Genomic DNA, 26,547 nt, shown 5'->3' on the forward strand with positions numbered 1-26,547 from the left:
TGGCAGAAGGTTGGACGTGTTGCAAACTCGCTGTGCGTAAAGAAATTTCAACCAGTGGAGTCGTCCCTTTGTTCAGTTTGCGGCATAACACTTCACTGATTATACAGATAGCGGCACCTGTGTCGACAAGAGCAGTTGTGACGAAACTGTCCACAAACATGGCAATCTCGTCAGGGGGCGAAAGATCAGGTCTTGGAAATTTTGTCGGTGGCGCAGCTCTTGCCTCAGGAACTGCAACTGTTAGTTTTCCTCCTGGGCGCGGTTGGAACGGCGAAGCATGGGGGAAGGAGACCGAAGACGGGGTGAAGGAGATCGACGTCGGCTGAAGTCCGGTCTACGTAAGCGGGGGTCATGTGCATCAGGTGTCACATGCGATTCTGATTGCCAAGGTATGTTGCCGGAATGCTGAGCACCATTAAAATAGAATCCACGGCAACGACAGTAGCGCACGACATGTCCTGGAATACCGCAGTTGTAGCAGAGGGGCCGGTTATACGGAGTACGCCAAGAGTTTACACGTGCCCGAGGTAGTGGAAGGAGCCGATTTACCGGATAAACCCAAACTGGTGACCTGTAGTAATTGGTGGCTGGACTGTATGAAGGGAGCGGCGGTTGGGCAGGAGGTCGGCGGACGGCTTCTGCATAAGTCAGCGGTGCAGCCTCTGATATTGGGGACGCGGGAAAAGGGAGAGCCTCGGCAACTTGTGTCTGAATAGCACGGTGAAGTGAGTGGTCCAGTGCGGTGGGGGTCTCGTTGATGGTGGCGACAAGAAAGAGCTGTCGAGCAACTTCCTCCCGGATGTACTGTTGAATTTGAAGCATTAACACGCTGTAGGCGGGGCCACTGCTTTTGCGCTCCAAAGCCGAAATATCAGCTGTTTGCGTATTAGCGCGACGTGTAGAAATTCGTTGCTTGCGTAGCTCATCGAAACTTTGACATAGCTGAATCACGGCCGTGATGGTCTGTGGCTCTTTGGCCACAAGTATATGAAAAGCGTCGTCATCAATGCCCTTCAATATATTCTTTATTCTGTCAGCCTCCGTCATCCTCGCATAAACTCGCCTACAGAGGCTGAGCACATCCTCAATCTAGCTCGTGAAGCTGTCATCATTTTGCTGAAATCGTCCCCGCAGGCCCAGTTCAGCACGAATCTTGCGCATGGCTGGAGGACCGAAAAACGAGGTCACGGCCTCTTTGAAAACCGACCAGGTGGGGATGTCTGCTTGATGGTTGGTGAACCATAGGTTGGCCAATCCGTCCAGTAGAAGATGAAGTGAGTCAGCTTCGCCGGGTCATCTATCTCACTTGTTAATCGTGCTGGCACGCTCGTACTCTGCCAGCCAGTCCTCGACATCTTGAGATTCAGTGCCGTTGTATACTGGTGGGTCAGGCAGACGAAGTACACCAGGGCACATGACAGGCGGGAGCGTGGAAGAGGCTTGTGGGGGATAGACGCGCTCGGTCATCGCGGACTGAGATGGTAGCTTACGGCTGCGGAGCTCCAGGACGTTACCCAGCACGTTTCCACCAAATGCAACGAGCAAGGTTGCGTAAAAACACATGTTAGTATTCGAAAAACGTTCGCCGCAACAAGCTGGTACAGGCAGAAACCCGGCAAGCACGAGCCACACACGGACGTCAACGTCTTCTTTCACGCTGGCACAGAGCTGGCGCCACTATGCTCCGGTACAATATATATATATATATATATATATATATATATATATATATATATATATATATATATATATATATATATATATATATATATATATATAGTCATTCAGGGCACCACAGACCTCCCGTCATCACCATCATCTCAAAGAAAGACTTCAATATTTGCTTCGCAGGTACGCACGAGACGCAGCAGCCATCTGAGAACGCGAGCACGATCGTGATCCAAACGACTCCCAAGAGCCCCGATGGACCCAGCTCGAGAGGCCCGCCCCACCCGCCGCACCAACAGCGGGACAAACCAGCCAAACCAGGCGGTGAGTCTGGCCTGAAAGTACACCGATCAATAGGTGCCGCTATATGCGATGCTATATTCAACGAAAAATCCAAAATTAGCATCACATTACATGTTCAAGATGTTGGCGACCATCAAATTAGTGGATCATTAGAGCATGCTGGATATCTTGGAGAAATGGCGCAGCCCTTCAACGCGGTAGCGGAGTGGCTAAGGTGTAACGCTGCCGGGCTCGAGGTTGACAATTTGATGATTTATTTATTGATTGATTGATTGATTGATTGATTTATTTATTTATTTATTTATTTATTTATTTATTTATTTATTTATTTATTTATTTATTTATTTATTTATTTATTTATTTATATGTGGGGTTTAACGTTCCAAAACCACCATATGATCATGAGAGACGCCATAGTGGAGGGCTCCGGAAATTTCGACCACCTGGGGTTTTTTAACGTGCACCCAAATCTGAGCACACGGGCCTACAACATTTCCGTCTCCATCGGAAATGCAGCCGCTGCAGCCGGGACTCGATCCCGCAACCTGCGGGCCTGCAGCCGAGTACCTTAGCCACTAGATCACCGCGGCGGTTGCCAGTTTGATGCTGGCTGCGGCGACCGCTATGGGGCACGGTAAATATACGCTCGTATACCGTGCACACGTCGAGCAAACCTAGCTCGCTCGAAACTCATGTTGAGGCAAGGTGTTATATTTTACCAATGAGAGAGAAGCTGATGAAAGTATTAAAGCGATGACAAATAGTTCAACAGGCAAACTGCTAATCGATGTATGCCCATCAACTTCACATAAAACGTATTGCTTTGCCACAAGTTTCGAAAGCGAAAAGTCATATAGTAGACTTATGAATTGTTTTAAAATTGTTAAGCCAGATTTTGATGATTGGATATAGTTATAACGCAAAGATATGCTAAGTGCTTCCGTTAAAATGAGTGAAACAGGCGGTCTTTAGTACCTGTTAGAGTGCCAACAATATTGCTGTATATCGGCAGCATTGTGTTTCTCATATGCCTGTACGGATGGCACTCTCGCCAAGTAAAAAGAAAAGAAAACAAGCACAAAACAGAACTCTAATTCGCGGTACGCTCGTTGAGTTGCCCGCAGGCGTATTGCGTCATTCGACGCATAAACTGGTAGAGCCACCTAAGGCAGACCAAGAGTTAAACAAAAAATTATATATATATATATATATATATATATATATATATATAGAGAGAGAGAGAGAGAGAGAGAGAGAGAGAGGAAATGTATACTTAAGGGCTCGTTTTCTCGTGTTTTGACACAATCTACCAAACAATAATGGCAAGGAATGTATAGGGTATGTTATTTGACCAATTGTATTGGAAATCGAAAAAAAAAGTGGTTGAAGAGATAACTTGCCGAGAGCAGGAACCGAACGTGCGACCTTCAAATAACGCGTTTGATGCTCTACCACTCAGCTACCACAACGGCTATCCCACCAGCCACTTTATTGGGTTTATTTGTGAATTTGAACGTGGGAGTGTCAGTGAGCGCCACTTGTAGTCATGGAGGCAAGTGTAGCACACTCTTTATGAGCCTGTTTGGCGTCACGTAGCACGTGAACCTATTACGAGCTGGGGGAATTAGAGCTGGGTTGACACCACGGCGGCTGGGGGGATAGCCGCCATGGTAGCTCAGTGGTGGAGCATATACGCGTTATTCAAAAGTCGCAAGTAGCGTTTCTTATGACACAATTTATGTGTCTATCTCTCTGTCTGTATTTATGCCTGTCCTTCTATCTCAGGAAATCGTGACATCCCACGCCAGCATCAACGCCATTGTTGAATAATGAAAACCCTAAAAAGAATACAAAAAAACGAGCTGAAATGAAACCCAGGCATTTTGCATGGCAGTCAACTATTTTACCACAGAGCCCCACCAGTACTTCAAATTGCTGTAAAAACGTCGCATCGGCCAAGGCCGATTGTGGTTGCTCTGTTGGCTATCTACGTTTATAGCAATGTACTAAACATAGACACCGAAAATTTTGCCTTGCTCAAATTTGTCGACCACCACTAAAAGCGTTGCCACTGACTTTCGAGTGAAATTCGTCAAACGACGAGCGAAAATTCGCCAAACGGCACCTTTTTTTTTTTTGAATGTCGCGAAAAAAGTCGCCAATCTACGTATGCGTTGCTCGTCCAATTATAATTATCAGGGCGCCATCAGTAACCCCTGAATTATACAGATGTTTTTCAATGCCAGTCACAACGGCCGCTAACCCATGAGAGCACAGAGAAAGGGCATGCAAGCAGCAGCAGCGTCCCTGAATGCTATAGTGCCCCATCATGAAAGTTTGTGATGGTTTCAATTGTAGCGCATACAGGGTAAAGCAGTCGCTACATCAAGAAAGGATGGCGTGCGTAGTCTTCCTGCAGATTCAGATAATTTCATTGCAGTGGAGATATGCACCCCAAAATGAAACGACTTAATTACAAAACAAGAGAAATAAATGAGAAACTACTGCATAACCACTTCAATGCCCGCATCGCGATTTCTGTGCGTCATGCTTACGCTACACATTAGCCTTGGTGCAAATGCGGAGGTTTCTGAAGGCTGCCTGAGAAGCTCGATTTCTCGTACGGCTCAAAAAAGTGCGTTAAGAACAATTTATCTCTAAACACCAAATAAGGGGGGCACTGCTGTAGTAAAGAAGTCTACAGGCTATTCAGGGCAGTTGATGCTGTGGTCGTAACACGCAGCCTACCTGTCACGTGGTCACTTCAAAAGTGAGCTTTAAAGAAGCCCAAAGTTCTTAAAGCACCTAAAAAACTTAGTATAACACCACCACCACACTGCATGCGAAACAGTTCGCTGATCTAAATTTTGCTGAAAGGTTGCAGGCGGCGCACCAGAGCGCCCAGATATACAAGTGAAGCAGGAAATAATACTCAATTGCACGTGCCTTCTACTGGTGGCCTTCTACTGGTAAGTCTCAAACTACGAAAATTGGAAAAAGTTTGTTTTGATGATTAATATGTGGGGTTTAACGTCCCATAACCACTATATTATTATGAGATGGCGCCGTAGTGGAGGGCTCCGGAAATTTCGACCACCTGGATTTCTTTAACGTGCACCCAAATCTGAGCACACGGGCCTTCGGCACTTTCGCTTCCATCGAAAACGCAGCCGCCAGAGCCAGGATTTCATCCCGTGACCTGCGGGTCAGCAGCCGAGCACCTTACCAACTAGAGCACCGCGGCTGGGTGTAGAAATTTGTTTTGATAGCACTGCGTATAGAATTCATAACTCAAACGAGATCTAAGCCCAAAATCACCAAAACGCTTTCCATGTCGCCATTCATAATATTAGGTCGCCACGGCCTTCTATAATTCTTCGATTTGGCGAAAATTAGCAGTTCGTGGCAACCCTGACCACTAGTTGTGATATGCGCATCATCGTACCATATTCATCTCGCGACAAAACAACATGACCTTAACGTGACTGCGAACGTTATGTCGGGCCGGGAGCACTAAGCTGCGGTTCAGTAAATTTTCAAAAAATCCAAAACTCAGGTGGAAAGTAGCCAAAGCAGCCATGTAATTTAAATTGAGCAGCAAAATATAAACCAAATAGAATAAAAAATATATTTTGAAGAAATATATTTTCTGTTACTGAACGCCAATTAACTTCATTTTGTTTAGACAAAATTTTTATTTCTATTTGTGAGGTGCAAATAAATAGGTAAAGGCACTTTGTCTAGAATAGCTGAGCAACTTCGGGCTAACTTCGTAAGTCTATCAAGCGTTACAGCTGTTTCTAGTTGAAGACGTCACTAACACTTGGATAAATAGTCAATCGTCTCATGTTTTGATCGAGCACCCTAAGAAGTGTCGTATGCAGGCAGTCTGCTATGTGGGCTTGGGTTCGGTGCTTTGTCGGGTCACCAAAGCATCGCTCACTTTTACGTGCTGGTTTCGTGCGTAACTTCCGTAGGTTAATAAAGGTGGCAGTCTTTCTTGGGATACTTCAATGCAAAAATCTTGGTCTGTGTGTCTGTTTCTTTGCATCTCTGTGAAACCAAACGGCTAAAGTTGGTAACAGGTAAGTCACATGCTCGGGCGCTGGGCTTGCTCAGGGGCGTGAAGGGCAACTGACCATTTGCTCGGATGCTGGAGAAGATAGGAAAGGAATGTGGCTTGTAAAGGCTACGCAGGGTGAACGGAAATGGTCTTGAGCTTGCCTCCTGTCGTCATATCTGTTTTCTCAGCTTGTAATTAACCAACTGAAGAACATTTCGTGGCAGAAGGCTCTTTTGCAACACAAAATAACTACCAGCGTCTAACTAGAATTTGCTATGGGGCCTAGTAAGTGGCTCTTTTAAAAAACGACGCATTGAATAAGTGCACATCAAGTAACAGTATTTATTATGCGCGTGTGATTCACAATATGCCGTGTCCATATATAGGTTAACAACCTCAGCTGCCATAAGGGTGAAATCATGATCATTGGTGTTAGTCATCCCTGTGGAAATGTGCCACTAGGCATCAACGTCAGTGCATCCACATCAAACAATGCTACGACTGCCGAAACCCTATAATGCTGTACGAACTCTCATAATCACTACACAATGAGCTCTATACTTCCGTGATATAAGGCGGTTTATTGACCAAAACGAACTGCCCGGTTTCAGAGGCGTCAGTCACTGTCACGCACTCTCTCAGCTTTTCGTCGTAGTCTTCTAGCGGCTCCTACGATGCTCTCTCTTACGCACTACGCTTGCCCCAGTGGTGGAGAAGAGCCATCCTGGCGACTCACGGTGAAGCAAGCACAAGAGAATCATAGTAAGGTCTTAAGCGGCTGACGTGTACTGTCTCAAGACCACAGCATCGTTTGTCGTCGGGGAGGGTTACCGGTTTGACGGTGTAGTTGACCGGCGGTGTGCATCGAACGATTCGGTAAGGATCATTGTACTTGGGTGAAAACTTTCGGGAGAGACCGGGGAACTAGAATGGGACTGAAATCTATACAAATGATGCTTCAGGGAAGGCGTGAGCAGGCTTGTCTAGATCAAGCCGCTTTTTTTGGATACCTTGTGCGATGGACGTGGACGTGCTATTGTTGGCGGCACTCTTCGGCACACTGAACAAGTTCGGAGGCTCGACGGTATTCGGAAGCATCCAGACGGTATGTAAGTATCGTGTCAAGTATCTGTGATGACGAAGAACGAGACCGGGCTTCGGGTGCGTAGGGAGTTTGGGCGAAGTAGAGAAAGACGACGCAGATAAAGAACAGCTGGCCTAGTGAACGGGTGCTGTCTGAGTCTCCTTCATTACAATGGCGCAGCCAACGAAGACGTCTGACGTCCCAGCTTCGTCGTCCGGGACACCTGCCAACGTGTAACCACAGCATGCGCAACTTGAGGACCCCGTGCAGGCCTCCTCGGCAGCTGTTCACATGCCTCCATGGCCACCATCGTTCGGGGACGGCGTCAAGGCCTCCTCAACGGCTCCAGTCTACTTTACCGGTAGCAGTTCACGACAAGGGACGCCGTCCACGCATGCTTAGCCATTGATTCTGCCGTGAACACCTGGACCACCACGTACTGCACAGACCCCGCTCATGATCCATCGGGCACTTCAACCGACTGTGGCGCTGAGTTCTGGCGGTCCCTCATGCAACTGCCTCAACAGCTCCAAGATTTAGCGTCCATGAGCTCCAGGGTCAAGCGAGCCGCCTTACCGTATACCGCTCTTTTGGAAATACCGGAGTTTCGACGCTTCCACGATGACGCCGATTCATGGGTGGCGACTATAAAGACACTTGGTTCTCGTCGTGCCTGGCCCGACAGTCACAAATGGCAGGTAGCCATCGATCATCTTCGGCGTGGTACCAAGGCCATGGCACAAGTACGAGGGCATGCAGCACCAGTCCTGGCTGGAATGTAGCACCGGGTTCATCGATGTTTTCGTCTGAATACAGGGCACATGTGTGCTCGATTACGCGAACACCGAGCACGAGACTCAGGGGCACCTCCTCGAGCCTCCAGCTACAGAAGGAAACTCACCCGCAGGCAGTTGAGAATCCAGCTGCCGCGCGAGCACCGTACTCAGCTTCCTCCCACAGCTGCAGCGCAGACAAAGGACCTCCCGCCAACTTTCCGTGACCAGACCTACGACGTGGTACCACTGCACGCACGACTTCGAGCCACTGAAAACAGAACGAAGCCACTGCCAATGGTGCAGGTCCGCGTCGATGGAAACGGTGAGCTCGCGGATGTGGTGCAGGCCGGAGCTTCTCGTTCTGCTCTTCGTCGACGTTATACCCCAGTCACCCTCCAGCCTTGGTCTGAGGCACCCCTGTGTAGCCTCGGCGGGAACGCGTTACCTGTTGGTTCGCTAAGGTTGCAGGTGTAAAACAAAACTGGGAGCAAGTTCCTTTCCACCGTTCCAGTGTTCGATTATTTGCACGCAGACATAACATTGGGAACTGACTACCTCCAGTCTGGTGCAAGTCAGCTCATCATTGACGGGGGCAGGGGAAAGCTGTGCTCTTTGACTACGAGCGTTCTCTCGGCCTCAAGTTACCATGTGGGAAGACCAGTTCTCTAGATTTCCAGTAGCGAGAGCAACCTCAGTGAGTAGCTGGAGGCACATATGACAATTTAACGGCAGTTATTGGACGAGTGTGCTAGTTTCATCGATGCGTTCGAGGCAGAGAGAGCCAGAATCTGGCATTCTGGCAACATGGGGTACAATATTGCCGACGATGACAAGCACGCCATTCTGACTCCCAACGTATTGCCTCATTACCGCGCAAACCACCACAAAGCCATTGTTGTCACCATTGGGATAACCCCTAATTGTTCGGTCGGTGACCAGCTCGGTCAAAGCCAGATCGGCAACAGCAGGGAAACTGCAGGTGTGTCGCATCATGATTTCGTCCAGCTGCCTATATGTGCTCACACTCATCCTGTGTTGCGCAAGCATTTTCTGGTTCGGCATGGAAATGCGCATGAAGACCACACTGCCACACTCAGGCGGCATAAGTGTCTACTCGGCAAGCGACGACTACTCCATCACACCCACTGTCACCCACCAGATCTCCAAACCCAGTTGCGGCGTCGTAAAGACAGACCACCAAGGCACAGCCAGTTTCGTCCCCCCGAGTCGTCATCTACCAATGTTCGTCGTCTACAGCAACACTGCGAACAACCAAGACCACAATTCCAGTCACATCGTGCCAAGTCACAGCCTGGCTGCGTCCGGCCGCGGAGAAACAGCCAGTGCCGCCCACCGGAACTATCTTTGAAACACTTCCGAATGAAGTTCAAGCGTGGCCCAGCCCAGCCACTTCAGAAAAGCCAGTGCCGCTCACCGGAGACATTCTCCGCAGTCCGCGCACTCGCAGTCAGGGTCAAGTGTGATGACGAAGAACGAGACCGGGCTTCGTGTGCGCGGGGAACTTAGGCGAAGTAGAGAAAGACGAGGCAGTTAAAGAACAGCCGGCCTAGCTAACGGGTGCTGTGTCGGAGTCTCCTTCATTCCACATCGAGAGGGCTCATGTCCGTGCAGTAAAGAAAAAGTGAAAAACCAGTAGTCACTTGCATGACCGTATTAGGCGCATACGTCACGAACTAAAGCACCAAGTCCTAATTATAATGATCGAACGTTATGTAGATAGAGAGCATATCACCGAGAGTGCAGTTAAAGCACTCTGTCAAACCGTTTGTCTGTGGGTGAGTGCTTGTAGAGGAGTGATGAATAATATTTCACTCACTGAGAAGGTCCTGGACGACTTGTGAAAGAAACACACTCCCTCGGTCGCTAAGCAGCTCACATGGCGGGCCATAGCGAAGGACAAATCTACGCAAGGTGAACAAGGTGACATCACGGGCTGCAACTGCTTGCAGAGCGGCGGTTTCGGCGTAATGAATGAGATGTTAACAGCCACAATAATCCTGTGATTTCCAGCATACGTACAAGGTAGAGGGCAGTAGAGGTCGATGCCGATTCTATCAAACGAGTGAGCTGGACATGGCAAAGGTTGTATTTTGCCATACGTATGGCAAGTTATTTCAACGCGATAGCGTTAGAGAGATCATTTCGCAAAAATTCCGCCGTCTGGGTCGGCACCGTTGGTTGTGAGCGAAAAAAAATTGCCCGTGAGTGAAAAATCAAGAAAGAAGCAAATAAAAAATAAAGAAAGATATTCTCGGTTCCATTGAGGATCTAACCCGGGCCGATCGCGTGGCAAGCAGGCGTCCTACCACAAAGCTATGACGTTACTTGTAGCTGCTACAGGACAAAACAATTCATAAATGCCATGTAGTGAATGGAGTCCCCTTAACGCATTTTGTTTGACAGGTGTCACGACGAGCCCCGTCACGGTGGTCTACTGGCTAAGGTACTCGACTGCTGACCCGCAGGTCGCGGGATTGAATCCCGGCAGCGGCGACTGCATTCCCGATGGAGGCGGAAATGTTGTAGGTCCATGTGCTCAGATTTGGGTTCACGTTAAAGAACCCCAGGTGGTCGAAATTTCCCGAACCTTCCATTACGGCATCTCTCAAAATCATATGGTGGTTTTGGAACATTAAACCGCACACATCAATCAGGTGTCACGACGAAAACGAGCCCATTCGGCGATTTGTATGCGCATTTGGGAGGCCATCAACCTAGTCGGAAAAGGCCAGGAAAGTGCAGCCATCGCCGCTAAAACACACAGGAACTTTCAAACAGCTCTAAAGATTGACAACTATGTCCATCTAGCCGAAAACATACCTTGCATTTCCAGAGGCATTGATCAAAAAACAGCAAACGCTAGATAATGTGCTGCCATCTTTGAGGCATTGTGAAACATCTTTTTGACGCGAGAGATAGCGAGCGCGCCGCGTGTATCTTGAAGGCCATGCGACTCTTGCTTTAGATCAAAAACCTTTATGTATTATCAGCGTCAAATGAAACCCGAACAGCGGCAAGCGTTCGGGATAGTATAGTGCGCGCCATCCACTTATAATAACGAACAGGCACACATACCTGATCTTCGAAGAATATTTCTGCCGTAGCAATACCTTCAGGTTTTCAGTTTTCTCTCGCGTAATAAGAGAGTGGAATGTGCTTGATTCAGCTACTGTAGCACAGCTAACACTTCAAAAATTTTTAGAAAGAGTTGGAAATCTCATGTCGGTGCTCCCAAGTTCTACGTGCTAACCTAATTGCATACGGGTGAAATCATCCACAATCTAACAATTTATTTTCTTTTCTTTATCATTTGGTTATAGGCAATGTATTGCTATGCCTGTATGATGTATGCATTAGTTATTACCATGATCGCGACGCTTGCACGTCTCGATGTCATTACTCTTGCGTTCGTTTCTTATGATTGATTGATTTGTGGGGTTTAACGTCCCAAAACCACCATTTGATTATGAGAGACGCCGTAGTGGAGGGCTCCGGAAATTTCGACCACCTGGGGTTCTTTAACGTGCACACAAATCTGAGTACACGGGCCTACAACATTTCCGCCTCTATCGGAAATGCAGCCGCCGCAGCCGGGAATCGAACCCGCGACCTGCGGGTCAGCAGCCGAGTACCTTAGCCACTAGACCACCGCGGCGGGGCTTCGTTTCTTATGTACTCTTCTTGTATTGCCACTGCATTGCCTTGCTTGTAAAAAGTTTGTATCTTTTCCACTCCTGTAATAACCCTCAAGGAGCGTTTACAGTATTTTGTAAATTCATAAAATAAATAAATAAATAAATTAGCAAACCTGCTAAACAGGATGCGTGCGCTTGTCAATGGTGATACTGTCCACTTATGTGACTGCTGCTCGATTCCGCAGACGTACGCTTATGCAAGTCTTTAAAGGTTCAGCACTAACAAACTCTACAGAATATCGCCATTTATTATATCCCTGGCGAAGAGACTTTTGCCGCACTCGAAAACAAGAAGTAGCTATCACAAGGCTGCGTTGCCGGGTACCAAATCTAAATTTCTATAAACACAGGTCTGCTCAGGCACCTTCACCACTGTGTGCATTCTGTGATGAACTGAAACAATAGACCATTTCTTTTTGACCTGCAGGCGGTTTAACACATTACGAAAAACCCTATTAGAAATACCTTTACGTGGTATGGTATGGACTTATCTCTGCCTCTCATTTTGTCTTTTGGAGCCTCCATTTCTGGTTTCTCTGATGCGACAGTATGCGCGGCCGTCCGGGACTATATTGATGAAACTAATAGGTTGACTAATTAACCAGTTTCATTATCCTAACAGGTCCACATAATTATATACATATAAAATCATAATACTGCTCTATTCTAAGAATAAATTTGTTTATGTAAATATTTGCATGCATTACATTAAGCAACACACTTTCCTAGGCTATCGGTAATCTTTCTGTTAAACGTCCATCATTCAAAATCTGAACAGTAAATTCTGAAACCACTCGATTCTTGGCCAATCCCCCACAGTGGGTAGGCACCACTTACAATAGGAGAACAACAACAACAAGAACAACTGGACGGCACGCACTACACTATGAAGAAGAATGCGTTATTTTCAAAGAAATCGCTTACAAACATTTGTGCGAAAACATCCGGATCCGTAGCTAATAGGGCAGTTAAGGATTTGTTATAGACAAGACATTTTGTTTAATTAGTCAGGAAAATCTTCACCCTGAGAATTCACCTAGAGATTACAAAGTCATATGCTGACATGTAGGGAAAAACAGAAATAATGCGACATGTACATGTATTTCCATATTATTAGCATTACAACAGGTAACTCTCTGATAGAAAGAGTTTCATGAGGGGCTGCATCATATTTGGTACACGTTTAATTAGGGTAGGAAAACTGTCCCAAATTTTAGCAGCAACAAAAGGTACTGTTCGATGGCCGTAGACATTGTGTACTATTAGCAGATTAAGATGTTGTTTGGCCTGCCGAGTGTGACCTCTGGATTTTATTAAAATTGGCGCGTGAAACGGTACATTCTTATTTATTTTTTGTGTACTTATACTGCGCTTTTTATTGCAAAGACTTGCCACTGTTCGGGTTTCATTTGATGCTGTGTTGTTTTTGGGTTTCATTTGACGCTGCGTTTCATTTGATGCTGTGTGTGTGTGTTTTTGCTATCCCGTTCAACACTTAAAGGCGAAGCTTAAGGAACCCCCAATTTTCCATTGCTGACACTCAGTGCAGGGACGTATGTACTCGCTAACATACGAGTGCATTCCACGCCAGAAGAATCGCTTGCGAAGCTTGTCGTATGCTTTCAAAACACCAACGTGGACGTTTGGGGGATCTGCGTGGAAGTACGCGCACAGGGTGGAACGCAAACGGCGAGGTTTAAGCCATTTTCTACCTCCGGCTAGTAGTTGCGACGGTATAACATGGCAACCCGTATCGCACTATAAGGAACTTGTCGGCGTAGTGCACGAAGTAGACGATGGCATGGTGTCGCCGAAGACAAAGAGAGAACGTCGATGAGCCAGGCTACCCATGGGTGCTTGTGCTGTTCCGAAGGCATGCCAGCGATATCGATGCGGTCGATGGTGGCTTCTGCAAAGGAAAGAGGTGCAAGGGCTGAAGGAAGGGGCGAACGAGAAAGAGGGTCTGCGTCAGTATCTTTGCGTCTTGAGCGGTAAATGACGCGAATGTCCTATTCATGTAAACGTAATGCCCAACGGCCAAGCCGACCCAAAGGATCTTTCAATAAAGCGGGCCAACAGAGTGAATGATGGTCAGTAACGACATCAATTGGGCGTCCGTATTCGTAAGGGCAAAATTTTTGTAATGGCCAAGCAATGACCTAACATTCTTTTTCAGAAACCGAGTATTTGCACTCTGCCTTAGTTAGGGTGCGACTGGCATACGACACTACATGCACTGTAAAAACTGCCCGTCAGAGGCATGGCAAAGATCGACGTAGAGCTCACGGGTGCATCTGAGTTCGTGGAAGCAGAAGAAAATGGCCATGGATGCCAACGAACGTGGTGCTGTTATTGTAGGTATGGAGACAATGTCCTTCTTCAGTGAACCTTATAGAAAAGTCTAGAAGTTGGCTGCTCTGACTAGTTATTTTCTAGCCGAAATGCCACAACTAGGCCACTGGACACGATGTGTTGACAGAGAGCCTGTGTGCGTGTAACTAACATTCGTTTTTTCATAGTTCCCCTTTAACCTCGTTACTGTGATATGAATACTCTTGACGTGTTTCTGATATCGGCATCGCCGTCACTCACCATATAAAGTTCGAATCAATAACACCCCCCGGAAATCATGTGTTCTAGCCGCGGGTAAATGAACGCGAGCGAAAACTACAAACGCGCCTGAAGCAAAGGGGAAGCAAGCCGACCCATCTCAGTCACCTGAAAGGCGCATGTGATAACATCACTCGCGTGCGAGGCATGTCGTAGATTTATCTTCAGGCAGAGAGGAAATGCCCTGTTTGTCTTGAGAAATGCTGGGGCCACGGGGAACAAGAGGAAAGCTGCCATAAAACCAAACAAGAAGATAGCCGCCAATTGGAAACTTAAAAAAATATTTTCTTCCGTGAAACAAAACTTGTAATGATAAAACCTGGGATATTAATAGAACTGCTTACTTGCTTTCCAGTTGGATATAAATGTTATCTTTAATTAGACACCACGTTGTGCAAATTAGCCTCAACGTGGACAAAGTTGATGATTTTGGGAAATCGGTGATTTTGTCTCCTAAAGTTTTCCGGCTAGAGGGGTGCAAAGGTAAGTTTTTTGCAAAATATACCTTCTAAGAAGTAATTATTGATTTCTCGGATAATATTCAAAAGAGCAGTAATGCAATATAAAAACTGCAAACATAACCCCTTTCGGCTAAGTTCCTGTAGTGTATGTGCCAAAAAACTGCACTAATGATGATTAGCTTAAAATGCCTTGTACAGTCACAATTAATTATTATATAAACTAAATTTGGTATTGAAAGAGGGAGTGACACTTTCAAAATAAACTTTTTTCACGAACAACAGCCAAACGACATTTGGATAAATTCAGCAAGCACTGACGTGACCACAATTTTTTTCTTCCCGAAATATTCTAGTATTTCACTGCTTTCAATGCAGTAAATCAGCAGGATATTTCTTCGAATCGATTTGAGGTGGTCGCCAAAATAGCTGGTATGTTTGGCGTAGAATGACCCCACAACGAACGGCACTGGCAGCGAGTAATGCTCCCGGCTTGCAGCTAAAGCATCAGCGCTTTTGTGCAAGGAAAGAGTAGGAAGAAAGGAGAGGTAAAAAAGGGAAGAGAATGATCTCAACACCTGCACCCTGCGTGAGCCTCAGAGAATAAGACGGCAAGGGTCACGCACTGCCACCGCGCGATGACCATCTACAAAATATACAACCAAATTACTCAAAAATATGTGAACTTTTTCCGCGGAACATTCGCTCCTTCCTAACGAATTTCCGTATTTTTGTCAAATTTTCATAATTTTTATTCATTATCTCTTCAACTGGCAGATAGTGAAATTTCTAGAGAGCACTACCACACGGAGTCCCTCATAATATTAGAGGGGTGTTGGGACGCAAACATTCCTCGTTTGCTGCTTTCTTTTCGAGGATTACACATTACGCGCATTACCCCACCCCTTTTTTTTTTTTTTTTGACACGAACTCACAGCAGCCACACTTGTTTGATATAACTGATCATGCGGCACAGCGGCATTGTCGTAAGTGGGTTGTTTTGCCAAAGAGAGCATAAAAACATTGGTGGTTTCATCTCATTATCATCAATGATATGTCGTTGAAACCAGTATCGATGTAATGATGGGTTCCACACGTTGTTATGAACTTGCGGGAATTTTTTAATAATTGTGATCCCTCTGATGTTAATATTCATATGTCCTATCATCAAGCATTTAAGGGTGTTCAGATTTGGCGTACAAGAACAAATGAAAAACCAAGTGCGTTGAAATTAACAGAGCTGGTGCACAATCTTCTTTTTAATTCTCGGTAAGGAAGTTTTTTCTGTTTTGTTAACTTATCAAACAAAATAAAGTGGTCGGAATTGCAGGCAAAAAAACTCCGTATACGTGCTTTGCACAACTGAATGCGTGAGCTCATCTCGTCAGTCAAACAGCGCGTACGTGTAATTTCATGGTGTAATTATAATGTTTTTGCACGCAAAAATAACTACGACAGCCTCACCTTTTCTACGAACTGTCTTATTCTCAAGTACACACGTTATTGTACTGCGTTGGAGTGTGTAGCGAATACAACGAGCTTATACCGCAACTGCAATGCATGGTTTCATTATTGCTTCAACAAGAAACTCCTCAGAGCGTGGGCCCCTTCGTGACATCAAAACACCACCACGTGCTCCGATCTAGGCGGCCGTGCATCGGCGGGCCGGCTCGCGATCACATCTCGCCGACTTGGTCACGTGATGTAAGTACGCGGCGCATGCAACGTCCCGCATGCGCGGCGCTCGCCAGACAACATGGACGCTTGTCACGGCGGAACGTCGCGGTCGAGGACTCGTTAGAAACGACCATGTTCAACGGTGATTTGCGACACCAAGACGTGTATTTGTTGTCCTATTCGCGCAAAGTGTCGTTAACTTCACTGCTTTAAGTCACAATTCTATCGGAGCTTTCCCACCAAGCTGACCAGCGAACAATTTTTGTGGATTTCGCTATCAGGTAAGTCCTATCAAACTGCTCTCGTGAATTTTCCCCGCCTTCAACCTGTTCGACTGCCGACAAAATGCTCATGCCTTGAATGTTTACGCTGCTTTGAAGTCGCACAGAGCCTTACTCGAAAGCGCCTTTTTTTTTTTTTTTTGCACTCGTGGCTTCGGCGTATTTGCGAATTCTGTGCAGTGGTGTTGCGTGCTCCTGACCGTGAAGTTGGTTACAAGGGGTTTAGCGGCGTGGGCTTGATAGCTGCTGTCACGTGTCGCGTTACAGTACGCATTGCGTTATAGTTGACGAAAATTCCTCTAGGCCCCGGGTAAGTGGCCGACAAAACGGCGCATCCAATCCTTTTCGTTGCAGTTGCGTTATCAGGCGACACGAACGAGGTTCAGTTGTGAAGTTCCGTGTAGAGAAAGAAGCCACTTTGATTAGCATGGGTGTGACAGCTGGGCTGTATCTGACTGCAATTGCACTTATGGACACTAGCACGGCAGTTTCTGCCAGCAGCGTTTATTTTACCGTTTGCAGGTCTTGTGGCGGCAATAGTTGCGGAAGTTACGTCCAGCTTGTTCTTTTGGCTTTCGCTATTTTCGCAGTGTCTGTTAGTAACTTTCTCGTCTCACATGGGTGCCAGTAACCTATGCTGTGGCGTATTGCGGCTCTCAATATTTGGCTATCAAAAAAAATGTATTAAAAAAACAAAACGAAAACACCATACGGAAGAGATCGCCTAATTGGAGCAACCCCGAGGGATATTCACAGCGCGTTAGCACGGGCGCTTCCGAAGCTCATAGGGCGAAAAGGAACGAAGAAGCTGCCTTTGCTTTAACGGTTTGGCAAGAGTGCCGGCACATCAACTCCGAGCGGTATAGTCCCCGTTGCCAGGGATATATCTACTTCCGTCAATGTTTGCACCTTGCGCCCACAAGTTTTTTGAAGAAAAGCAGCTCAATCAGTTTCCGATACAAGGGGTTCAATGTTCATTTAGTGGCTGCGGCCTTTAACTGAAGCTCAATGAAAGACTGTGAAGGTTTCTGAGATATGCCGTTGTCATTGCCCTCAATGTTGGCAGAGATATCGCTAGCACTACTTGGTATAATGTAGTATGACTGTTGCTGGTAAACATATTTTAATACTATATTTTAAGAATATTTTGCCTTTATCTCAATACCCAGCATCAGAGAAAAGGTGACACGTTGGAGAATTGACAATAAAAATCGAACATGAAACTGAATTATACTTGCATTTTTATTTAAACGCTTAGGCATTAGTCACATGCCACTATTAAATGACTTCATTTGGTGCTCTCACTTGGAGTTCAAGCCAGTGGTGCTTGTTGAAATGGGTATACCTAAATTTGGCCAGAACACTTTGCTGTCTGTGCAACTTCAGGAAATTTCAGAAGCATCAGTTGGACAGCGAAGCGAGTGCAATACGTTGTCGTTTCACTTTGGGTTAATAGTGTGCACGTGGTAATGAAATTCCGCACTTTACATACTTTTTATAGATGGCACAGAATACATACTGTAAATTCCCAAGTGAGTGTTTCTGCCTTCTTTGGAGGATTTCAAATAGACGGCCGCTTGTCTCTTATAACCATTTTCACTCTTCTATACTGCTTATGCGCCAAACTAAAACAGTTAATGCATGTGTCTGTAGCTTATGAAGAACAATGCTGCACTACCCCTCCCCCTCTCTATCTCCAAAGGGCGAAATGCTGCTGCCATACTTGCTTTGTTTTTGTTTGAATGCGTAAGTTTTTTTATGCGTACTGCAGGTAGCAAGCAGAAGTGCCCTGACAAACTGTGCGGTGCTAACCACATGGTGAGCCAAGCATCCCATAAGAGGTGCTTATTCAGCATCTGTGGCAAACTCAAAGGTAATGTACAAAGTTCCATTAAATGAAAAAGAGTGTTGTTTTGAGCTAGTCATGTCAAAGTGAAAATATTGCAAAATAAGTGAGGGTATACAGAGTAACATCAGGATGTATGCTACCTACCAACTTAACATTATTCATGCCTAAGTGGTAATTATGTGCAACAATTATTTGAGGCAAAAGTGTAATGGTGTCCATGAATGAGCATAGTTGGAAATTGCTGCACAACCAGTCACTGTGTTTTTCCGCTCATTAATATGTGACCGCTATTCTTGTGTCCTCCCACTGAGATAAAATTGCTTCACATAAACAACTGTAGAAAGGCTCTTTTTTTTATTCAGATACCCTAAAGGCCCCGAAGGACATTACATAGGGGGGGGGGGGGGGGAGAACAATGTGTTGAGTACATTTCAATTCAAGAGCAAACACAGTCAAGAGTGGGCATGTAACAGAAAACGGTACAAAAGCAAACAAACAAACAAAAATAAATAGAAAAGAAATACAAAGCAAGCGCACATAGTACATGGTTCATGGCTCTGATAATAAAAATCACTTCAAGTGGCTTACAAACAAATCGTGATTATGAATTGTGGCAATATCTTCTGATAATCGATTCCAATGAAAGATGGCCAAGAACAACGGGGATTGACGAAGAATCCAGCTAGCTATATTAAGAATTATTGTTATCATAAAGTTTAGACCCAAGAAATTATGCTGTAGAACAGTACTCCACCTATTTGTCACCATGGCGAGTGCAATTCGTCTAGAAACGTGACATGGTATCGCAAAGTGTTGCCTTTCTGTAGAATGGGGTACTGGCAAGTGAAGATTCACAAAAACTGTAAAACTTTATTGTTTTTTGCAGCAAGCACCATTATCTTTCTCGAGAATGCATGCACAGTGTGAAGAATAGTGACCCACTTTGAAATTTACAACCTCTTCATTGCAGTGTTTTGGACTGTCTTTACTGTATGCGATTTGTTTCTGCCAAACATACACCTAGTTTTTATCATTTTCAAGGTCAAATGCTAATTTTTCTGTGTACGTTTGCAAGCACGCTTTCACCCCTGATGCTATACAACAGGCTCGAGTGATGTGCCTGATGCTTGTCTATGAATTTTTAAGAATACCTGAAATGTACTTTTCTACTTGGTGCAATTAATTACTACTGTGTGCACATTCTATGCATATTGATATTAAAATAGTGAATGCAGCTGGTAGCATTGAATACTGTGTTCAGAAGCTTGTATACACTGCGAAATCTTGCTGGTGCAAAAATTTGTTGTCGGTGTACAGTGAAGCGACTGGTAGCTAGCAGTACTGCATTGTTGCAGCTCATTGCACAATGGAGCATTTTTCAGCTGCTCACGTAATTCGAGCAGATGGGGATCTCGTTCGCTGTGGTACGACATAGCCGCAAAGTTCATGCATCTGCATCCTGGATACCTTATGTCAAGCAACGTGATGCTGTGAGGGGGGGGCAGCTGAGTGAGAACTGGGTTTTCTCTGTCTGTCATTATCGTTACACAGGTTTGCTAAGTGCACTCGAGAAAGTTCAGCAGGCACTTGCAGCTACAGAGTCACTATTAACAGCACATTTTAATAGCAGAATTACGTGCATAATGTTTTTGAATAAATTCCATTATTTTGTGATACCTTAACGTCATAGCTTGCTCACTCATTTCTTGGTGGTGGGACTTTACAAGAATTATAGTTTCTTATATCATGCAAAATTATTCCATTATTTTTATATTGTATATTAAATTCATGCTTTAGAACTGCTTCTTTTTAACTAATGGTCCACTTCTGCTGAATTTTCCCATGGGTGAAAACAAAAAACCAGGCCAGGGAAAGCAATAAGGTGCTCCATTATAACAGAAGAGAGTATTGCTGTGGTTCAGTCTATAGCTGAAAAAAGTTTTTAAGGTACCAATGTGGATTTCATGTGAGTGTTCACAGAGCATAACTGTGTTGTACTACTTTTATTATCGCAGGAAGCACGTTCCAAAAGCAGTGCTACAAGGATCTGAGCTACAAGTTCTTTTCAACGAACGGATCAGATGCCTGAGAGCCACGGGCCGGCTGCTTCTGGCCTACACAGACAGTGCAGCCACCACAGTAAAGTTCTTGCAAAGGTGTGAGACATTCCTATGTTGCATGGAGTGAGCATGTTAATTGTCAGTTTTACTGCTTATAGCCCTATGTCTGCAAAAGTAATTCCCTGCTTAGTGTGTTTTACATTCTCTTAAAGTGCCATTAGCAGCTTTGGCTCTGTCTTTCTTTTTTATCACCTTCCAAACCATCTTGCTAATTCATACAGAGTGCTGCAATAATCGCATCGTGTGAGTATCACTGAAACTTTATTTCGAAAAACAATTATGGTGACCCCTTCATTACCTCACCAGTGTATAGTCTTCGCTAGCAAAGGGATGTGATTTTGCACTGAATGTCGGTTGGTTCTCTCTGCAATATGGAATAGTGTTTTGGCCCTAAAATTTCGCCGTATAGATTGTGTCGTTGTGAGGTGTGCTGCATATTTGTTTATCTCACCTATGCCTTGCACAGCACTTCCTCACCATGCCGATCTATCTCAGCGGCACATCAACGAGGCCTTGCTTAGTTGATGGCTGCTTGTTAATTATGCAATCACTGACGTCATGCTTTGTTGCTATGTGACTGTAGTCATGATGGTAACGTATGCGTACCCCCTTCATGATGAGAACGATGGAGAAGCCGAGGGAGAACTGAAAACAGCTACAATGTGTGTTTTATTGGCTTTGATTTTTATTGTCTGTGTTTTATTGGTTGTGGCTCATTTCATCATGTGAGCACAAAATTTATGGCAACGTGCCCAAATTTTACAATTTTGCAGTTATCAGAAATTTCTGACGGTGGGGTTGTTTAGTAGCTTTTTACGCTTCAATTATTAATGGTCAATTTATGCACTGCAAGGCTTTGTTGATTTATATTTTGCAATGCTCATCTGTGAAATAGTCTACAGCTTCTGTCAATATTTATGTGTTCATTATACGAAACATTCTGTATTTTCAATATATACTATCAACAGAAGAAGTTTGCGGGACAAGAAATGTTCGATAAAGCTAAATTTTCACTTTGAGAAAATAATTTTTTAAAAAATATTACATTCCGACCTATGAAGTCACCAGTATAATTACAAGCGTTGAGTACCGACGTAGTGTTATTTCGCATTTGTTGTGGATTTAACTTCAACCAAGCTTTTTTTTGTGGATAGTCCACGAGTGTTGAAGATTGGGCGAGTTGGTTCATCGTTCTTGAACTGGTATAGCGCATTACGGGGAAGAAGAAACGGCCGAGCAGACCGACACAAGAGGACGTGTCTCAGTTGGCAGTTAGCGCTCTGTCCTCTTGTGTCGGTCTGCTCGGCCGTTTCTTCTTCCCCGTAATGCGCTATACCAGTTCAAGTCTGTGGATAGTACTTTCATAGATTTTTCATGGCGCTAGAGCCATCTCTTTTCTCCCCTTTTGCAGCTACATAGCTGGATGTTCATTGCTTTGCTGCTTTTTTTTACCTAATATATTCAACCAGCGCATCTAAAATGGTGTATTGGGCGTACTTGCATCATTAAGTGTTTATTATTTTATTAGTTGTGGAGATTTTTTTGGTCTTTGGCTTTTACTTTTTCGCAATTTAACTGCTGTTTTTAGAGCAATTAGTTGATATCAATATTGACTACTAAGCTTTCGTTCAGAAAGAAAAGCTGAACAGTTGCCGAGTTGCATGGCCTGCGCCACAGCATTCTTGGTTGCCAGAAATAGATTCTAGGCCGGATAATATGTGGCTCCTTGCTAGTTGCGTGTCTTGCTTTTACTTAGAGCTCTTTTCACAGTCCTAAACTTTATCTTACGTTGCTGACAGCTATGCTTCCATGTGAACAACACCCGCACTGAGTGGATTTGATCTTTAGGGAAGCAGTTGAAATTTTGAAGGAGGTAAAAATGCTAGAGGCCTAAGTGCTTTTGAATTGACATTTACATTCAGAAGCTCATTATTATTGTTACATCAAGTGACCAAAGTGGTAACTCTAGATTGTATACATATTTCAAATAGGAGAGGTAAGCTGCTTAGCAGGTTTGTATTCATGTTAAAAAGGCAGGGTATGCAAACATGCACTCGAAGAGAGTAGTCAAGACACCGCAAACACGAACTGGAATAGTTGACATTAAGGTAGAAACGAAACAAGGCAAGTTGGGATATCGATCAAGACGGCATGCCTGTTGGCCTATATGAGAAATAACTGCTGAGCATTTGATCTTTTCGTTGAGTTATTCGATGGCTGGCTCACACATACAGTACCACATGTCGCTATGCCAAGCCTCAACCCTGAAATGCAATTGTTCATTTCTGTGCTTACAAGAAACTGCATGATTGGAATTTTGGCATGCATTTAAGTCGTGATATAAAGGTAGGTTTAAGGATGGGCATCTGGTTAACTGTCTTATATGTTCCGTTAATGTGCCTTCTCATTGTTACTTGGCATTTGAAGTGTCCTGACTCGCCTGCGGCCATTTTTTCATGCCCAGTCTTTTCAAAATGTATGCATATAATGCGTAAAGAAAAAAAGTTATTGGGTGAGTATTAAGAAGTTTAATTTATGTCTATTGTAAAATGTTTTTTTTTCCTGCTTTATTCTGTTAGACTTTTTGCTTAACAATGACTGCTAAAGAGTTATGAAGTATACATACCTAAATCAGCAGCTGTTAACATGCTTTCAAAACTGCTACCTTATGAGGCCTAGAAAGTCAAGTTGTGCTACATGAGGCATGCTAGAAAAAGGTAATTGTTTCGAATGTTTTTTTTCTCGATAGACATTCTATAAAAACTGGCCCAAAGGTGGACAGAAGGCAGTACCGATGGACACACGAGAAGCCATCGGGCTGCCTCAGAAACTGTGACTGAGCATTAACCTGTAAGTATTTGCGAGTGTTCATGGTCTTGTCATGTTAGTCTGTGAAGTGGTTTTTTGACCATTTGCTATATTTTCCAAAACAGGTGCGTTGTTGCCTCAATGTGGGAAAAAGTTCTTCCAGCACTATTTTTGGGAAAAACTTTGTAATACAGCACAGGCCTTCCAAACCATGTGCTCAGAAATTGAATTATGGGAGAAAAATTACTGACACATGATTGTTGCTTCATGCTTTTGCCACAGTCTTTGTTTCTTTGTCAGCAGAATTTCATGGCTATGGTATCGAAATTATTTCTGTCTCAATTTATGCTAATGTTGGTCATGAGGAAACCTGGCAAAATGGTACTCGGCTGCTGACCCGCCGGTCACGGAATTGAGTCCTGGCTGCGGCGGCTGCATTTCTGATGGAGGCGGAAATGTTGTAGGCTCGTGTTCTCAGATGTGGGTGCACGTTAAAGAACCCCAGGTGGTCGGAATTTTCGGAACTCTCCACTACGGCGTCTCTCATAATCACATGGTGGTTTTTAGACATTAAACACTACAAATCAATCAAATCAAACATGACAAATTGCAGTGTTTTTCGTATATTTTTACAAGAGTGATTTTTTCTTGTAGAATAAATTGTTTGTTTTAAGGGCATTTATCAAGAGTTAAAAATATTTCTGACTCTAAAAATTGAAAACGCCTTCACACATTTTTACCCTGGGTTCTTTAGCTGATAAAAGAGTCATTAAAGCATGAACGTAAATGGTGAGCATTACATTGAGAAGAAAGGCTTACTGTCCATTTCTTAAAATTCTATCAAACACTACATGAGTGTTGTCTTATTATGGCAGAAGTTAAGATGATGATAGGGGGGTGGGCTTGAATGAGGGTCAAATTTTAAAGAAATTTTGTTTTTGGAGCCAATCAAGTTTTCTTTAAGATTAGGTTGTTTTGAATGTTTCAACAAAAATTGTTTGTCTAAGTCATGGCAGTCACCTTGATACGGTTTGCTGCTCTGGTTAATGAATGTCCTCTTGTCGAATCACTCATTTTAGCATCATGAACATAATGTTATAAAACTGTAGAGCAGCCAGCACCTGCTAAAAGCCTTTTCTTTTGCAGCCTAAGTTTTGCACCCATTATTACGATAGACGCTTTGTTAAAGTTGAGGATTTGTAAGGAATGTGTTTAGATGCATACCTGATCAAAAAATCATTGAACGAATGTAAGAGCTTGTTATTCGACAATAGAACTTTTCTTTACCGAGGCAGCAAACTGCATCATGGTTGCTGCCACAACTTAGACAAATTGTATTACTCAAACATTGGCTTAAACCACATACTTAATTTAGCAATATGACACTCATTCAAGCCCCCATCTTCATGTTAGCTCCGGCCGTAATAAGATGTACGACTGTCATGTAGTGTTTATTGAATTTTAAAAAAACTTTATATGCAAGCCTTGCTTCTTAATTTATTGCTCACCATTTATGTTGATGCACTATTTATTGTCTTCATCAGGCGAATACCTCCACCATGATGTTATGAATAAGGCGACGTGTACCCATCCAGCACTTTGTCACGCGCAGTGACAGAGTTCTGGATGGGTTGAGGCTACGTAAACGGCAACATAGTCCTGATCCTCTTATCTCACAGCTCCTGTTTCTCGCTCCAAAGGTGCCTTTACAATATGTTCCCTGCCGCACGTAGGCCTTTGCAGTGGTCTACAATATGCTTTGTCTTGTGTAAGATTTCATAATATCATGCAAAATTTTTTTGTTCCCCCCACATAACTCTCCATGGTGTCAGTAGTTACAGAAATTGTAACTGCCACACCATGTCACAAATAAACAGAATTTGGTATCCTGGCCCATGAATTCTTTTGCAGTTAGAATATAGTGTCTTTAACGTTGCGTTCTTGTCCACTATAGCAATACGTCTTCGTAGCATTCTGCTGCTTGTTCAGCATGTGATCAGTTCTTGTCCAGAAATACCGTCTGCTTTTGTGATTCATTAAATAGTGGTGTGAACAGAGCGGATGTAGTAGACACCATAGTTGTTTAAACTCTGAACATTGCTGCTGTTACAATAGTTCTCTTTTTGTACTTCCTTTTCAAACATACAGAAAGGAGCCAAGTGAAGCTGTTCACGGGCCATGCAGACAGTTTCAAAAGCGGGCTGTCAGCACTTTTGACACTTATGTTTATGAATACATCTGCCAAAGTTGTGTTCAAAGAAGCGTGTAGTAGTGCACTTCATTGTTCATTTGGCATGCTGCAGCAGGTATGACTCACACATCTGCAAGATAATGCAGCACAGTGCATACATGCAAACTACCCCCACATACGCTCTGGATTGGTGGCTTAGCTGTAAATTGTTTACTCTGACCTTGCACAACAATTAATAACAAGATGACATGAAAGCTTTGACATCTATGCAGGCAGCGTTCTCAGTATATTCTGGCAATAAGTGTGCAAAGTTCAACCAGTCCACTGGTCACATATTTTCTTGTAAACATTAATACAAAGAAGGACGGTGTTGTTGGAAGCTGATATATGGTAACAAATGGACCACGACTCCAAGAGTTTGGTGTTTTGTCACTTTTGTACTCGAGGTGGCATAGTCAAATTGTTCAGGCAGCAGCTATGTCTTGTCACTCAGCAGCGTTCAACAAGCTATGTGTCAGAACATTTGTCATGGAGAACTTAGCCCCGCCGCGGTGGTCTAGTGGCTAAGGTACTCGGCTGCTGACCCGCAGGTCGCGGGTTCGAATCCCGACTGCGGCGGCTGCATTTCCGATGGAGGCGGAAATGTTGTAGGCCCGTGTGCTCAGATTTGGGTGCACGTTAAAGAACCCCAGGTGGTCGAAATTTCCGGAGCCCTCCACTACGGCGTCTCTCATAATCATATGGTGGTTTTGGGACGTTAAACCCCACATATCAATCAATCATGGAGAACTTAAGCAACATCCTCTTTACGTTCTTTAAGTTTCGGTGACCATTTTTTATTTGTTTTGCCAATGGAAGTTGCGTCCCAATATTTGCGTTACACTTTACCGATGAACTCACTCAAATCTTCAGTGCTTTTCCGTATACCTTGGGACATACGTTC

General features: G+C 44.4%; 1 protein-coding gene and 2 long non-coding RNA genes across 13 annotated transcripts in view; 2 read left to right on the top strand and 1 right to left on the bottom strand.

Annotated features, from left to right (window-relative positions):
- The window catches only part of CAP (Cbl-associated protein), a 1,014,121-nt gene that overhangs the window by 362,513 nt on the left and 625,061 nt on the right, over positions 1-26,547 (top strand). For all 11 annotated transcript variants that reach the window (XR_012887795.1, XR_012887796.1, XM_075881103.1 and 8 more), the window contains one exon: positions 1,852-1,992. Coding sequence is in view for 9 of the 11 variants with exons in the window: in XM_075881103.1 (XP_075737218.1) it covers positions 1,852-1,992 (141 nt within the window). In the remaining 2 variants the exon portion in view is untranslated. The remainder of the gene's footprint in view (positions 1-1,851; positions 1,993-26,547) is intronic.
- LOC142776774 (uncharacterized) overlaps positions 12,491-26,547 on the bottom strand; it is a 96,424-nt gene continuing 82,367 nt past the window's right edge. The window contains exon 2 of the long non-coding RNA XR_012887800.1: positions 12,491-13,519. This is a non-coding gene — a long non-coding RNA (uncharacterized LOC142776774). The remainder of the gene's footprint in view (positions 13,520-26,547) is intronic.
- Positions 16,417-25,674, top strand: LOC119160732 (uncharacterized). The gene is made up of 5 exons (XR_005108315.2): positions 16,417-16,636; positions 18,408-18,509; positions 20,501-20,641; positions 23,355-23,455; positions 25,562-25,674. It is a non-coding gene; the product is annotated as an uncharacterized LOC119160732 (long non-coding RNA).

The sequence above is a fragment of the Rhipicephalus microplus genome, chromosome X, assembly GCF_043290135.1.
Source record: "Rhipicephalus microplus isolate Deutch F79 chromosome X, USDA_Rmic, whole genome shotgun sequence".
Taxonomy (NCBI): Eukaryota; Metazoa; Arthropoda; class Arachnida; order Ixodida; family Ixodidae; genus Rhipicephalus; species Rhipicephalus microplus.